A 17,052-nucleotide genomic window follows, 5' to 3' on the forward strand; every position below is an offset into this window, starting at 1 on the left:
GCTGCAGTGCTGTCAAGACAAAGTCCTGCCCCAATCTCAGAGCAAACGGTGGGAACATGGCAAGGTGGCCTTGGTGCTCTTAATGCCTGAAGCCTGGTTGGTTGTAAAACCTCCCCAAGAGCACAGGGTTGGTTTGAAGAGTTGCTCCATACCCAGGAGTGGGGCCTGAACTTGTGGCCACAGGTCCCTGGGAGGTGTGCTCCCCACAGCCCTCACAGTGGGCTCCACCAGCCTGAGTGGAGGTGGACCCATCCAAGCCATGAGTAGTGGAGAGGTGATTAATACAGTCCATGGGGCCTGGGCATAAATAATCTCATCTGTCTAAAACAGGACAGTCTGAGAACCTAATGCTTTCTGCAAGCTCAGAAGGAAGCCTGAGAACTACGAGCCCTTTGCTGTTGGTGTCTAAAAATTCAGTGAGCATCTCACAAAAACTTCATGTAATAGATGGTGGATACTGCCTGACAACATCCCTCCCTTCTTCCCTAATAACAGATGTGCCTTTCGTGAGAGTGTTAATTTCTTCGTGCTTGTTTTAAATCAAGTAATTTTATCTCTATGTTTTTGTTAGATGAGTAATTGGGTTGAAAAGGTCAGCAATTCTTTGCCCGACTACTGTGCTGACTTGGGAAAGCAAATAGCCCAGCTTTGGCTACTTCATCTGATAGCAATGAAGAGAAACAAATTCATCATCAAAATAAAGTAATCAGAGGCCTGAAGATGGAGAAAATGCCAAGCAGTGGCCAGAGCATGAAGGGAAAGGCATGGTGGGTTGGTGGCAGAGACCAAGCACATATTAAGTGTGACCATCTCCTGACAGGCTCATCTGACAAGACCATAAACACTCATTGCTCAGGGCCCTCTCCCTGCTCTAGTGGCATGTGGGAGAAACACAAAACCACAACCAAGCTGTGCCTCCAGCATCTCCAGGGTCAAGCAGCTAGGGTAGAACTCCCTGGACCCAAAATGAAACCCTTCTGCTGCCAAAGACTTCAAGAGCTATTTCCTTTAGTCCCTGTCTGCACAACACGGGCACAGGAACAGCAGAGGCAGCTGAAGTGCTTCAACGTCACCATCTGCACAAAACCCACATGAAGGACCCAGGAGAAAACAAAGCACCTCACCTGCCCCATCTGTCCCTCTGTGGTGACCTACCAGCATTTGTGCTGCACAGTGAATAATGCTAAAAACTGAACCTTATTTTACAGTAGCTGAGTAAACTTCACTTACTCTTCTGGAAACTCCACAGGCTTGTTCTTGATCCTGTTATGAAGACCCAGAATATATTCATCTATAAAAGGGCACTGTAAAACAAACAGAAGATTTTCCACTTGTCAGAGATCCTGGCATCACTCAGGCATTTGTCATTCACAGAACAGAAGCACACTCTGTTTGCACTCTCTCCATTTCACACACAGATGGAAATAAATAAAATCCCCCACACGCCACAAATTGATTCGTTCCTTATTAAAAACTAAAGGCAGAAGAACAGGAAAGGGACCTAGGGAATACATAACTGGATTGGGATACTCCCCTCCATCCATCCTACCTGGAATGATTAATATTCCTTTTCTCTGTTCCACTTTTTCTACCTGAAAAATGGATATACTGATACAACCTGGCTTGTATCACTGCTTTGAGGTCTCTCTGTGACAAGCATCATTTGGAACTAGGCATTACTGCTAAACCCCCTGGGTTTCCCCTGGAAATCCAGATATCTGGATTCAAAGCCTATTTTTCTCTGCCAAAACTTTTTACACTCGCTTCTTTTAGACCTGGATTCTGGCTCTTCTGACCTGGCAGGGGAGGCAGGGGGTTAAACTGAGCAGTGGGGAATACTGCAAGGGATGCAGGAGCAGCATATTCATGGGCCCCATGAACATCTGCATCAAAACTGAAGGAGCAGGTACACCTGTTTTAGTGGGCTGTGGGCTGGTGGTGGCCCTGTCTCAGCCTGTCTGGTCAGATTAACTAATGATCTATAAAATAGGTACAAAATATACAATATTTACTGTACAGGGTCACATGGAACCAACAAACATATCCTTGGGCTTGGCTTTATGCTTCCTCTTTTTTTCCTTCAGTGCTTGCAACAGAGGAAAGGAGTAACCATGAGGTTATACCAGAATATAAACCCAAGGTTATACCCTTTAGGATTTGGTCCAGATGAGACATCAGTACAGACACGGGTCAGAATATTTTCCATCCTGACTTAGCTCAGCAATATCACACGAGCAATGAAGACACCTCTGCCTCTGCTATCTCCTCCAGCCACTTCTTGCCCCTGAGCTGGATGCCTCATGTCTGTGTGGTGGGATGTGCAGTGGTCTGTGCTTGGAGAGGAGGGTGAGGTAACACACCTGCACATACAGACCACATCTACCTGCTGTACTGCTCACCCTGGGACAGTGTGGGTGGGATGAGGGGCTTATGGCACCGGAGAGGGAAAAGCCACGACAGGACATGGTGTTTGCAGAAGGCAGCTCTGAAGAGCTGGCTGTGCCAGAGCTGTCTCCATCTGGCTCAACTCGGCTCTAGCAGGAAGAGCTTTCTGGTTTGCTGCAGGGGCTTGGGATCAAGCCTGTGCCTCTCCCCATGCTCTGTTTCTAAAGAAGGCCACATGGACGACCCCCTGGACAAACCACTGCTGGTGCTACTGATGCTGCTCTGGGTTCATAGCACTGACAACTGGTCTGAGCACAGTGGCCCCCTCTAGAAACCATCCTTTGCATGGATCGCAGCATCAGCTCCTTCTCTGCAGGGTGATGTGGGAAAACAAGAGCTTGCAGAAGGTAGGTCTTGGTTTCTGATATTTGCCTTTATTTGGGAAGGAATGAGTCAAAAGGCAGGTGGGCAGAGATGTCCACACTGGGCTCCAGCACCCCAAAGACAGCTTACCTTCCCGTAAACAAAGCAGTAGAGGGTGATTCCCATGGCCCACACATCAAGCGCCTGAAAGACAGCAAGGGCAGGCAGTGAGACACAACACAGCATCTGAATCAGCTGGAGTTTCTCACCAATTGACAGAACATTATTGGCATGCATGTAACATTTTCTACTTTACTCTGCAGAGCCTCTCTAAGTTGGGCTCCTGCAGGCATCTGCAGCCTGGCTGGGGAACAAGGACTGAGCTGGGCCAGGTGATGCCTCCTTGCCTTTGCTGTGGAGCACAGTGACCAGCAAGCAACTTCTTCTTCTTACAGGAAATAATACCACTCAGGGCTGAACTTCACAAGTCTTCTTCCAGGCACAAAACCCCCATTAGACCCTCTCCTCACACCTGTATTACCCTGCTCAGCACTGCCTCTCACTTTCAGGGCACCAAGATATGACCTTGGTGCCCAGCAGTCCCCAGTGCCTTTTGGTTATTTCAGAAGGGAAACAAGAGATTCCTCCTTTCCCTTTGGGCACAGAAAGGGCTCTAACATGGCTCCTGTCTGGACAGGGATCCACAACTAAGTCTGTCTGCCCATTGCAGAGAACAACCAATGTGAGTTTTTTGGCCTGGATTGAATACAGAAGCTTCAGTTCTACTTAATTACTACCCCAATCTGCACCACAGTCCTTGGGTTTGTGGTATCCAACACACAAAAGTGTGGTTGCTGCTCTCTGTACCATCCCTCAGGGTCTCAGAAGACTGTGAGCAAAGACCTACCTTTCCACTGAAACTTTTGCCAGTGTCTGAAATGGCCTCTGGTGCCATGAAGGCTGGTGTCCCTGCCGTGCTGGAAAGCTGGGCATCATTCCCTTCAAACTGATTGCTGACTCCAAAATCAGCAATTTTGACATGCCCATCATCTCCTAAGAGTAAGTTGGAAGGCTTGATGTCCCGGTGAATGATCTTCTGGTAGTGCACTAAAAAAAACCAACAACAGGAACATGCTCTGTCATGGCAGCCAACACACCCAAAAGGGGGAACTTTTCCAGGAGGACAAAAAGAAAGATACAAGCTCAGACACCCCACACTAGAAGCTGCTGCTGCATATGCAGTATAATGTAGTAGAAGTGCCATTTTCTAAAGCCATTGCTTTTTGGTGCCTCACTGGGATGTGCATGGGAGTACAACACTCAAATACATCTGTCACCAGGAATTATGCAAGAACACCCATGAACCCAGAAACAGCACAACTAGCAGGACTGAGCAGAGCTGTGACAAGAGGAAATCACTCAAATGGTGCAGATTTTCTTGGCCTCATCAGACCAGCTGACTGGGCAACTTACTGTATTAAAGGTTTATGTGATCCAAATAAAAAAGTTCAATTTTAGGTTATTTTGAAAATGCAGTGCCATGAAGTTAATCAAAAGGGGCAGAACCACAGGCAGAATGAAACAGGCCTAAGGGCAGCCAGCAGCTCAGAAATCAGTGGGTATTTCCAACTCAAAAGATGCCTCTGACCAGGGAGCATCACCAGCTGGTTGATGCCAGTGCTTACCATAAGGTGCTCTGTCTCTCCCTCTCCAGGCTTTGCAATAGAGCCCACAAATAGAGATAAAAACCTCAATTTGTTTTGCATCACCCCAAATCCCCAGGATTGCACAAAGCTGCCAGCTGCTCTGACCACTCTTGCACCCAGAGCTCTGGCCATGCAGCCCTCAGAGCAAAGCCTGTCCCTCTGCACAGCCCCCTGCCCCACCAGGCTGCAGCAAAGCTTTCAGCTCTGCCCCAGCTCCAGGAGAACAACCACGGGCACCAGCTGAACTGCTTGTACATCCCAGATGGAAAGAAACCCTTGCAAAGAGCTTGGAGGCTGAGATGCACTGAAAGCAACAAAAAAAATCCCTCTTGTTACCAGCTATCTGGGAAACTATATAGCAGCTGCAAGAAAGAAGTGTCTGGGCCCCTGAGGGAAGCAGCAGCAGGGAAGTGTAGGTTCTCAGGAACTTGAACAAATTAAAAAATTAAACCCACCAATATTCAGAACACAAAGTCACCCCCAAAGCAGAACTGTACAACACCCAAGAGACTTTACAGAATATCAGAGGAAATCCTCAAAGTTTTTACTGCCCTTCCCAGGGGAACAAGGCCCTTCAGCCTCCCTCATTCCCCAGCCCCAACCACCATTTTTACATTTCCTTGCAAAAGGAACATGTTTATTCTCATACCTTCCCATGAGCACTTCTCATATCACCTAGGAAATACACAACTGAGTAGGGGAAAATGCTGGTCTAACCCTTTCCTGCTTTACAAACCTGGTCAACACGTTGCCACAAAAGCAACCTGCCCTGCAGAGCATCCCAGCTTAAGTTTCAGGATTAAGAAAGGACAAACTTCACATAATTGCTCTGCTCTTTTTCAAGCCAACTTTCCAGCAGATCACATCTGGGGAGGGGAAGTCACCTTTTGGAGATACTGTTTCTGCAAGGACCTCTCCTTAGTCTGAAGCACTGCCAAGGGATGATGTCCTTGGCACATTAAAGAGCAGATCTGGAGACCCAGCAGATAAAAACTTGCTGGAGAGCACCAGCCCTTCCATCTCCTTTCAAATGTGCAGCAAGAGTGTGGCCACGCTGTGATGTGAGCCAGTTAATGCTGCAACAGCCCAGCCAGCCAGTCAGGATAAACACTGAAAACCCTGCAACAACAGTAATTACAGGAGACATCTGCTCCACAGCAAAGCTGGTGGTAGCCTGACATTTCCTTATGGTAATATGGGGAGAGCAAAAAAAAAATAAAGAGAGAGGAGGAGTGAAATTTCTCTTCAGGGAATGATGAGCTGCCTTTCACAGAAGTGTCTCGTATCCTGCCTGATATCACAGGGCCAAGATTTCCAATGTCTCAAAAAAATAATTATCTATCTATCTATCTATCTATCTATCTATCTATCTATCTATCTCCATCCAGAAATATCCTAAAAGTCTGTGAAAAGGGCAGGTTGGATGGGGCTCTGGGCAACCTGGTCTAGTGGGAGGTGTCCCTGCCCATGCAGGGGGATGGATCTAGATGATCTTTAAGGTCCCTTCCAACCCAAACCAGTCTGTGATTCTATAATTCCATAAAAGCTGAAGGAGCTACACTAAGCAAACAGGTACTCTAGGCTTTTTATTATTTCTTTCATACAGGAAAGTTAAAAAAAACCCAACCCAACCAAAACCAAAACCACAAACCAATTCCCACTTCAAATAACTATTGATCTTGTAAAACATATTCCCTGCCTTTGTGCAATCTAATAAAAGTAGAGGAAAAATTTGTGGTGTTTGCCAGGTGCTCTGTGTTTGTGCAGTGCCCATCTCAGCCTGGTACCCAGCAGGTCTGGGTGCTGCTGGGCCCGGGAGTGACAGGAATGTTGAACAAAGGAAAAAGAAACACAACCTTTGCAAAACTCCAAGCCAGCAAGAACACAAGGGCCAATAAATATTTGCATCTCCCATCCAGGTGGCTGACATGAGCACCAGGGACAATGACAGTCTCTGACACTGCTCAGAGGGGAGAACCAGCACAGGTGCCTGCAGGGCAGAGGAGCACAGGCTGTGCTGTCAGAAGTGAGCCTGACACATCCCAGGGCTCTGCAACACTGTGGCAGCCAGGAGCTCCTGCAAACCTGGCACAGGGTTTAAATAACAATAAACTGGGATGGGAAGGAGATGGGCACAGGGGGAAGTAGCTGGCCAGGTCAGGAGTGGCAGTGCTGGAGCAGTGTCCAAGCTCTGCACCAACTTGCTCTACACCTCAACTTGCTCCATGAGGTTTTGGGGATTTTCTTTTAGACCAAACAATGACCCCCACACACACTTTGTTCTCTCCAAGGGGAAGCGGGACCCTTAAGCTGTGTCTGTGCCTTCAGGGAATGTCCAGCTACTCTGTGTCCTGCTCAAAGGGAGTGGTCACAACAGGGCACTGAGTTTTTCCCTTGTGACATTACAGAAACAGTCACAAAGTCTGCCCCAGTAAGACTGCCCTCAGCCCCAGGCCATCCTGCTGTAGGGATGTGGCTGCTGGATGCACACAGCCTTGGGAAGGACCATCCCATGGTCCACACACACGTGCCACACACAAGATGGACATCAACAGCCCAAACTCCTCGTTGCCATGCAAATGCATCTATCTGCACCCCCCTCAAGGTTCAAATCCATGCTGAGCTGGCCAAAGCAGAGCACTTGGCTGAAGCTGCTTCGACAAACTGACAACATAGTTCCACTTGTTGCTTTTGCCTGGAAAGGATTTTGCTCCTAAAGCAGATGTCTGCAGTTCACTAGAACAACCTCCTTAGGCTCCAAGATGCTCTGTACTCCCTGTGCTGACAGACCTGATTCAAAGAACAGATCAATACCTCTTCATAATGAAAATGTAAGATATGACTGAGCTCTCAGGAGAAAGTCTGATTCTGCAGTGCTCTGTTGAATGTGGTTTTATTAGACCCATGCTTCACTTCAGTGGGAAGGCAGCAGTATTTCAGGCCTATTTGCATAACAACCTCATGGATTTCTAGAGCATCATCTCAGCAAAGGTCTCAAAGCACATTAGAAATCTTATCATAGAATCTTATCATAGAATCTTAGGGGTTGGAAGGGACCTCGAAAGATCATCTAGTCCACCCCCCCTGCCAGAGCAGGGTCACCTAGAGTACATCACACAGGAACGCATCCAGGTGGGTTTTGAATGTCTCCAGTGAAGGAGACTCCACAACCTCCCTGGGCAGTCTGTTCCAGGGCTCTGTCACTCTCACAGTAAAAAATTTTTTTCGGATATTCACCTTGAACCTCCTATGCTCCAATTTACACCCATTACCCCTTGTCCTGTCACTGGTCATCACTGAGAAAAGCCTAACTCCGTCCCCCTGACACTCACCCCTTACATATTTGTAAACATTGATGAGGTCACCCCTCAGTCTCCTTTTCTCCAAGCTAAAGAGACCCAGCTCCCTCAGCCTTTCCTCATAAGGGAGATGTTCCACTCCATCATCTTCGTAGCTCTGCCCTGGACTCTTTCAAGCAGTTCCCTGTCCTTCTTGAACTGAGGGGCCCAGAACTAGACACAATACTCCAGATGCGGCCTCACCAATGCAGAATAGAGGGGGAGGAGAACCTCTCTTGACCTACTAACCACACCCTTTCTAATGCACCCCAGGATGCCATTGGCCTTCTTGGCCACAAGGGCACATTGCTGGCTCATGGTCATCCTCCTGTCTACCAGGACCCCCAGGTCTCTTTCAGGCTCACATCCACCCCAGGAATGAAGCAGGCAGGACAGCTGAGGGTCCACTTACTGCATTGCCATCACAGCTCATGTTAGAAAGACTGACCAAGCACATCCAAAGTTGGACTCAGTTCCAACCCCCCTGCATGGGCAGGGACACCTCCCACCAGCCCAGGTTGCTCCAAGCCCCATCCAACCTGCCCTTCAACACTGCCAGGGATGGGGCAGCCACAGCGTCCCTGGGCAACCTGGGCCAGGCTCTCACCATCCTTATAGTGAAAAATTTTCTCCTGATGTCCAACTTAAATCTCCCCTCTTCCAGTTTAAAGCCATTAACCCTCGTCCTCTCACTCTATGCCCTTGTAAAAGTCCTTTCCCAGCTTTTTTGTAGGCATCAACTCTGTGAAAAGCCAGTGGGTGATGTGGGAATGGTACTAGAGGAAAGTAAAGGCTGAGCTGGGGTCAGTGTCCCTGCAGAACCCAGCTTGCAGTGTCAGAGCCGAATTACTTCAATAACTACAAAATGAAACTCTTGCAGCATTTCTTCCAAGTATCATCACTGCTGTTAGCAGGCACATTGCCCCCAGGAGGTCTCACAGCTCAGCTGTATCCCAATTGCTCGGGGAGGCTCATGGCAGGGTTGAGATCCTGGAGCATCATGGCTGTAAAATGGGCTTAGGGCTTCTGCAGCACTCGTGTCACAAAGCAGTGCCCAGGCAGGGCTGAGTCCTCCCTGTCTGTGGTACTACAGCTGGGGCTGGAGTGAGGGGCAGGTTTTGGGAAAGATCTCTCTCTACTGCTGGACCTGGGGTCTCCAGAGGTCTCCCTGCTCCATCGCTGATCCTTAGCAAAGCCTCACTGAGCACATCACTTCTTTCTGCTCAGTCCCTTGGCTGCCTCCTGTGGGACAAGGCAGCTCCTGTGGCAACACAAAACTGATTTCTCAAGTGCTCCTCATTTCTAGATGCCCCAGGCTATCCCTCTAAATAGGCTTCCCTTTGCATCCAGAAGCAAGTGCCTGGGAACACCTGCCTAGATTAACAGCCAGTGAAGACCAAGAGGAAACAGACAGAAGTGCTAGAAAAAGAGGAATTGTTCCTTGGTCCTTTTTAAAAAGGTGCCTTTCACTGCATTCCTTTTTGGAAACCCCAGAGGTCCAGCAGGTGATTACCAACTTGCTAAAAGCTCATTTAAAAATTATGCATGTAAAACTTTGCAAAGCACTGACACATCCTGCTATTTACTGAGGCCAGCACTGAATTATACTTGATTGGAAACAGAATCCCATTCCCATTCAAGGGCAAAAGCAATCCATCTGGTGCTACTGCAGAGTCTGCTTAGCATTAGTCTCACATCACTCCTCACAAAATGATTTAACACCCTCCCAAGGAAACTGCTGTACCACCATCCAGAGCTTAAAACAGAGGGCTATCCTCTGAAGCAAGTCTCTGCACTTGCCTGCAGTGCTGCACTGAGGGAGGGCTGGAGGACATGGAAGCAGGGGGCTGTGCAAGGGGAACACCCTCCTCCCACTCTCACCTCATCACGGGTTTCATGCAGCTGCTGGGGCAAGGATCCCAGCTCTGGTTTTCTCAGCTCTGTTGACTATTTTCCAGTCTTGCTACATCCATCAACCTCCATCACTTGAATGTACTGCTTAAGGTCAGGATTTACAAAGGGGGATCCCAACAGCCAGCACTGCCCAGTCCTTTGGAAGAGCTGAGCTTCCATCTGCTCCCCATCTTCAGCACTGGGATGACCACTGTGCTCCTGGCAGGAGGGAAAGGTATGGGATACTGCCAGTAGGAAGCAGTGGAGAAGAGGAAGGAGAGGTGGCTTTGCCAAAGGCTGCCCTTCCACACCTGTTCTTCAGCCCACAGGAGCACACCATGTGTCACCAGGCAGAGAGGACACAGAGCTTCCTGCCATGGCTACACGCCTGTCAGTGTCCAAGGGACCACTGTGGAAGTGGGGAGCAGGATACATGCAGCATGTACTGTCAAAACCACCCGACAGGCTGTGCCATGGGCTGCTTCAATCACTATGTAACTGCTTCAAACAACAACAGTGTCTGATCTTTCTGAAGAGGCTCTAGCACACCTCTCTGATCTGCTCCACCAGCTAATTACTCTCACTCTTCCATAAAACTCTCATTGATCAGTATCAGCAACACTTGCAGCTACATGAAAGGGGGTTTTTTTGGTTGTGTTTTTTAAAATAATCTAAACAAAGCTTGTTTGCACATGATAAAACAGAAGGCAGTCCCTGTCCTCCTGGCTGGTGTAATTCATAACACCCAGCACCCTGCAGCTGCAGTCAAGAGCCCTCACCTCAACATGCTCCATTTTGAGGGGCTCTGAACTTGCACAGACAAGAGGCAGGAGCAGAGAAGGAGCAGGTGCCCATTTCCCACACAAGAAATGGGCACAGATGGATCCAGTAGCTTGCTGGGAATCACAACAGAGCATGCAGTGGCTTCAGCACAGACTTATATCCCAGCTCTGCTGTCCCACACCAACAGGAGGAGTGAGGATCTGCCAAGAGCCAAACCAGAACAAATCCATCTACACCACTGATGCTTCCTACCCCAGGCTTACATTGCAGTAGATATTATGCTGAAGAAACAAGCCTGTGTTGACTCAGCTGTTATTTGTTTAAATTTCCTTTTAAGATAATGGAAATTATACGCACATATTGATGATCAAGTAGATTAGGTCTTATCTCAGCAAAGCCAGCTCTGATCTGCACGTCAGGCACTTCATTATTGCTCCAGGCTTAGTGAGCAGGGCTCCAGAGCCTGGCACACATTGATGCAGGTGTCCTGCAGAGAACAGCTGCTGGAAAGGTGACTGCCCAACAGCTTGAGCTGCATGTCATGACCCCCCCCTTCAACCCAGCAGCTCAGATGAGACAAGGATTCCACTGCAGAGGGGATGAGAATTGCCACCCCTAGTTGCACACACAGTCACAGGAGGGAAATTGTGCATTTTCTACTAAGAATACAGGAAATAGTTTTTCATCCTTCCAGCCACACTGACAATAACTATTTCAGCTTTTTGTGAGCTGCATACTGAGCCTGCAGCTAAACAGCAGCAGGGACAGTCACTCTGCTTCATCTCGGCTGTGCAAGTCAGAAAGGTTTTCCCCTGGGTCAGGCCTGTGTGTGTGTTCTGTGCTAAGTGCCTGCAGGTGTCACAGCCAGGCCACCTGCTCACACAGACCTTGCCTTGCCTTATTTTTATGCCTCACACATGCTCTTCAACTTGTGTCCCATTCCTAAACCCAAACTGGGATACCTGCCTGGATATCCCTTTTGATGGAGTATGTGTCTCTTTCACCACGTCTCCTGCAGTTCCCACACACATCTCCTGCCCCTGGAGAAGAGTTTCAGGTATTGAACTCCCTGTGTTGGACTAAACATCTGCTCACAACAAGGAAAACATTCCTGGCCAGCAGCCTGACACTGGAAGAAAATCTGCCTGATACGTGCTTCACCTGGTACTGGATTCCACTGTTCATCTGTCATAGCGAACTGGCATGACACCAAATTCACCTTCACTCAAACCTCTTTACTGTGCAGTTATTATGTGTAAGTCACTGCTGAGTCAATCCAGATGGTATTTTACTGCCCTAAAGAAGTCAAACCTGTATTCAGGTACCACCATATCCAGGATATCTGAAGTAAAGCAATAGGATACCTGTCTTTGTCCAGCAAACCTGCAGGTATTGTTGAGGGGAGGGATATGTCAGCTCCTGCAGTAAATATTTCCAGCCACATTTCTTGTAGAAGACCACTCTGAAATACTGTTGTGCCCCAAATTAACAACAGTTGGGGGGCTCTGGGACCAAGAGGTTTTTCTAGCAGGTAGTCAAAGAGGGGAAGGACACTTGGCACAGACAAGAGCTCTGCAGCCTTAAAAGCCCACCTGTGAGGATGTGATGGAGAGGGTCACACAGACACTTGGGAACACTTGAGGTGTTCCCAAGTCACTGCTGGCATCAGCTGAAACCTGCAGGATCAGACTCCACCCTGAATGGGAACTGCTCCCCACAGTGTGTAAATAGGAGGTAGCAGACATTGAAAATGTACACAAGTTTAACAAGGAATTAGGCAAATGAAGGGAACAGTATCAGAGGCCATTAAACACAAACACAACCTTTGGCCAGGGAGATGCTTGGGCTGCCAACCTCAGGGTGCTGGCACTGCTGGTGGGTCCTGGTCAAGGAGCACGCTGGGCTGCCCAACAGCTTCCCAGCTCTGCAGTGGAACACCCATCCACCTCCAGGCTTCCAGGACTGACTTCTGCCACAGCTGCTAACTCAAAAAGAAAGCAACGTTTGCCTTACTAGAAGGGAGACTGAAGCTTAAATAATTCCAGACATGCACTATTGGATGGGAGTTACAAGTGACAAGGGAGATAATTGCACAGATCCCCAATTCACAGAGGTACTTAAGCACATACTTTAGTTAATGACACAAATAATCCAGCAAAACTTTTCCAGCCAAGGCACTTAAGCACATTCTGAAAATTACTACTCCAGTGGTACTTACAACATGCAAGCAACATCTCTTCCCAGTTCATGAGGGGGTGTAATGCCACCAGTACTGGGGAACTCTTGAAAGTGGGAGCAAAAGCACTTTCATTCATAGGGCCCATTTCACCAGGATGGGAATGAATAACTCCTGACATAACTCAGGCCCAAGACAGGCATACGAAAACAGAACATGTGAACCAGTAATATCACCACACTTAAGCTCAAAATATTTTCCCAGCAGCTCAGGGGGCAGAGGGAGGAATACTCTACTGTGGGCAGATCTCCCCAGCTCTCAGACCTTCAACCTGCCTCTGTTTCTTCATTGTTCAGTGAATGAGGCTGGGACTGTGCATGTATTAAATTTTAAATAAATAAATATTAGATACATTATTAAATGTACTAGACACAGAAACACAGCCAAACACAGTCTACAAAGCAAGGCAGCACCATGCCAACATCTGGAAGGGAGAGCCCTCAGCTCTCTCCAGGGCATCTTTCCCTGCCTCAGCCAGGCTTCCCACCCAGCACAGGATGTTTCTGGTCCCATTACACAGACCAGTCTCCCTTCAAACACTTCACCCCAGAGCCAGCATTGTGAATAACCACTGGAGTCCAGTCCCCAGGGACACACAGCAGCCATGGACCACGTGCCACCACTGCTAATTCTCCAGGTCAGCCCACATCTCCCTCCAGCTTGGTTCCTGCAGCCCCTTCCCACTCACCACATTTTGCACCCAGGGCAGTGCACTGGCCTGGATGAACACCTTGCAGGCTCCAACTAGAATCCAGTTGGTAACGTCTAATTGAATAAAACTCAACCCCCAGTGATGCATTTACTGCTGTGAGGGCTGTGAGCTTGCATGGTTATTGAGCTTCCCAAATCACACCACAATTATGTATGCTTACATTAACATTACCTTGCAATTTCTAGATTGCCTGGCAACACTTTCCCTTCACCGTGCACACACGGTGCACTTTTCCTCTGTAATTACACAATAATTGCCACACATTTACCCAGCAGCTCTCAGAGAACACCATTTTTAACTTTCATTCACTAATAAAATAAGTGGTTACTCAATAGCCCAAAATAAAGCATTCCATTGTTCCTGTTGCTGGGAGTGTTTGGGCACCCTATAATTCATTGCCTTGCTTCACTCCCTCCACCTGGGACTACACACTACTACATTTTTTTTTAATTTCACTGTCTTCTACACTCAAAGTTCCCTCTGAACAGCAACTGTTATGACATCAGCATCCAGCACAGCAGAGCTTGGATCTCCCAGCTGAGGCATAAAGATTCTGCTATAATGTGAATGCTAATGAGAATGTAAAAAGCTGCAGTCTTTGCCCTTCAAACCCTCCTGAAAAACAGGCTTGAGCTTCCCATTCATAAACACATTTCCACCAACTTTCTGAGGTGACCCGACTGATTTTGGCAGCACCTGAAAACTCCTGGACTGTCACAGACTGGTAAACGAGGGTTTCATTCCCACCCACTGGTTTTAGACAAAACATGAGGTGTTGCATTGCAATGTGGAGCTGGACTCAGGCACTGCAAACCACCTCCCTCTGCCTCAGCAAGGTCCATTACACTCAGACACATGTTCTCTGCAGGTTTTTGAAAGCAAGGGAGTCTTGAACAAAAGTAAGGGGCTCACTCTGCCTTTCTGAGCTTGCAGGGACCATCAGAGATCAGCAAAATGAAAGCAGATATGGCTCAAAGCTCTACAGCAGCATAAATTGTTCCTTTTGAGTTTGATGCAGCTACACATTGGCTTTTTGAAAGCAGACTTGCAGGTATTGATTACCTAAGGTTGAAAGAGCTGGAAAAATCTTACCTTGGACTAAAGAGGGAGGGTGACATAGCTCTCTCTGGCACTTGTCTGACCTTCCACGCTTTGCACTGCTCATTGACTGTGGATGATGACCACTTGCTTGAGCACCCTTGTCCCTCCCCCTGCTGTCTGCCCTGCCTTCAGATTTGCCACCAAACCCTTGTGTTTGCACTACCAAAGCAATGAGCCAGGTTTGTAATGGCTGCTATGCCTGAGAGATGCCAAGCCCACCCAGGTCAGTCTCTGGGAAGCTGGCACAGCACTGCTACCACTGCCATCAGGTCAGCATAGGGGTAACCTCCAAGGAACATGTGGACAAACAGCTGGAGGAGAGACCAGGATGGAAGAGGAGCCAAACCAAAGGCCCACCTACCCCAGCACCCCAGGTCCTGCCCCAAGTCAACAGCTTGGGGAAAAACATCAGGCAGAGAGAGATAACACCTCCAGTACCCACACTCCCAATGCAAACTCTGCTTGTAGACTCACATTTCATTGCCCTTGATGCTCTTTTCTTCTATAGATCTGTCTAATCACCTGGAGTCCATTTAGTTCTGGCACTCGTCTATCTCCCTCAGTGCTGAATTTCACAGTTTAGTTACACAGTACATGAAAGAGTAATTTCTTCTGGTTTAAACTCTCTACCTAATTATTTTGTTTGCAACCCCTTAGCAAAAATCTGTCTGCTTTTAGAGACAGGGAAGATTCATTCCCTGTTCATCACTTCCCTGACACTCTGGATTTTATAAGCCTCTCTCATATCACCCCTTCCCATGACAGTTTTCAAATCTTAAGAACTTTGGTCTTAACTCTGTACTTAAGATATTCCAGGACCATCCTGATCACTTTCTCAGGCCTTTTTCAGTTCTAGAGAGCTGTTTATAAGACAGGCTGAGTCAAGTTGCACAAAATATTCAAGATACTCCTCACCTGTACCTAAGAGCTCTTACAGATCCAAATAACAATATAATGGCACTTTTTGTTTTCCTCTCTCTTTCATTCCATAGATTTCCCCAAATCTTGTGTTGCTTTGTTGAATGTCACTAAGTAATGGGCTGGCATTTTCAAAAGAACTATCCAGAGTGGAGCCTGAGTGAGAACAGCTAATTTAGAGCCTGTCACGATGCACACGTTTTTAGTGCTGTTTCTCCCCCTCATGCCTTGCCCTGCAATCAGCAACAGGGATTTTTATCAGCCATTTTATGATGGCTTTTATCATACCCATAACTTGCTATCATGCCATTCTCCTGACAGTCCTCACAGTCAATTCTAACAATGGCTATCCTGAATAACTAGATGTCATCATCAATTTCTCTTTCTGGTCATTTAGGAATATATTAAACAACCCAGGCCAAATTATAGATCCCTGCTTAACTGCTTTAGTGACTCGTTTTCATTGTGAAAACTGTATTCCTACCTTCCTCATTGTCTTGTTATTAATTCACAAGAGGCCATCCAACAAAAAAGACTGATGAGCTTCTTTATCAGCTACTATTAATAAATCTTATCAAAAGCTGTTTGGCAATTGAAACACAATGTAGTAACAGAACCAGTGCCACACCGCAGCACCAGACCTACATCTCCTGCATGGCATAGAGGTGTCCTACATTCATAAATGCCCACCTTAGAAGAGATGCCCACCCATGAAGGCTGCAGCACAAGGTCTGCAGACCAGCAGTGAGCTGAATGCACCACCTGACAGCCTCACATTCCCTGCTGTTGAGAGCAGGAGGTTACACGGACATGCCACCTCTGCATGTCCGTGAGGGGAGTCCATGAGGGGAAACACCCCAGGGGAAACACCAGCCAGCCCTTGCTGCTCCTCAGAGCCCAGGCTCACAAGATGCCAGCACAGACTGCTCTATCTTGTGTCTTCAATGCAGGGAACCCTCATCTCCCATCCCTGACAGGTTCATGCCAGCGGGGGCTGTGTCAACTACAACTGGACCAGAAAAATCCCTGCTGTTGCTTCCAGACCTATTGTGGCCTCCTTGTACTTTTTAAGACAGGCACTCAGCAAAGAATACAGCCCCAGCTACACTGGGAGAAAACATATTTTAAAAAGGTGATGACAGTCAATTAGGCTACCAAGAAGAACCCTCCTGCTGGAGTCTCTAAACTGGGAACACACTTGAACTACCACCTCCCGGGGGGGGTAGAGCAGCCCTGGGCTTTTGCCACCCCACAGCCCTGAGTGGCAGTCACTCAGACCAGTGCTGTGGAGGTAGCAGACAAGGACAGGCCCTCTCCCTGAGCTGCTCCCCAGCTCTTCCCTTGGCTGGTGTTTGCCCTGCTAGGCTAGAAAGAGGAATTTGTTCCAGCTGAAGCTGCCTGGCTCAGTCCATGTCACTGCAAACACCCATTTTCTGGCTCTGCTATTGCCTTCAAAGGTACTCTCCAAAAAAAGATAGATGGAATAGATGGAGAGATGGAAAAAACAGATAGATGGTCCTTTCTAAAGAACACCTGCTCCAGACTTCCATGACACTGCCTGGGTAAATCTCAGCTGAGTGGGGCCACCAAAGGCAAAACACAATGTAGTAACAGAAC

General features: G+C 47.9%; 1 protein-coding gene across 1 annotated transcript in view; it reads right to left on the bottom strand.

Annotated features, from left to right (window-relative positions):
* CAMKK1 (calcium/calmodulin-dependent protein kinase kinase 1, alpha) overlaps window positions 1-17,052 on the bottom strand; it is a 61,012-nt gene that overhangs the window by 20,413 nt on the left and 23,547 nt on the right. Inside the window, exons 9-11 of the mRNA XM_010006036.1 lie at window positions 3,656-3,855; window positions 2,899-2,952; window positions 1,231-1,304 (exon numbers count right to left, since the gene is read on the bottom strand). Coding sequence (XP_010004338.1) covers window positions 1,231-1,304; window positions 2,899-2,952; window positions 3,656-3,855 — 328 coding nt within the window. The remainder of the gene's footprint in view (window positions 1-1,230; window positions 1,305-2,898; window positions 2,953-3,655; window positions 3,856-17,052) is intronic.

The sequence above is a fragment of the Chaetura pelagica genome, unplaced genomic scaffold (assembly GCF_000747805.2).
Source record: "Chaetura pelagica isolate M959 unplaced genomic scaffold, ChaPel_1.0 scaffold49, whole genome shotgun sequence".
Taxonomy (NCBI): Eukaryota; Metazoa; Chordata; class Aves; order Apodiformes; family Apodidae; genus Chaetura; species Chaetura pelagica.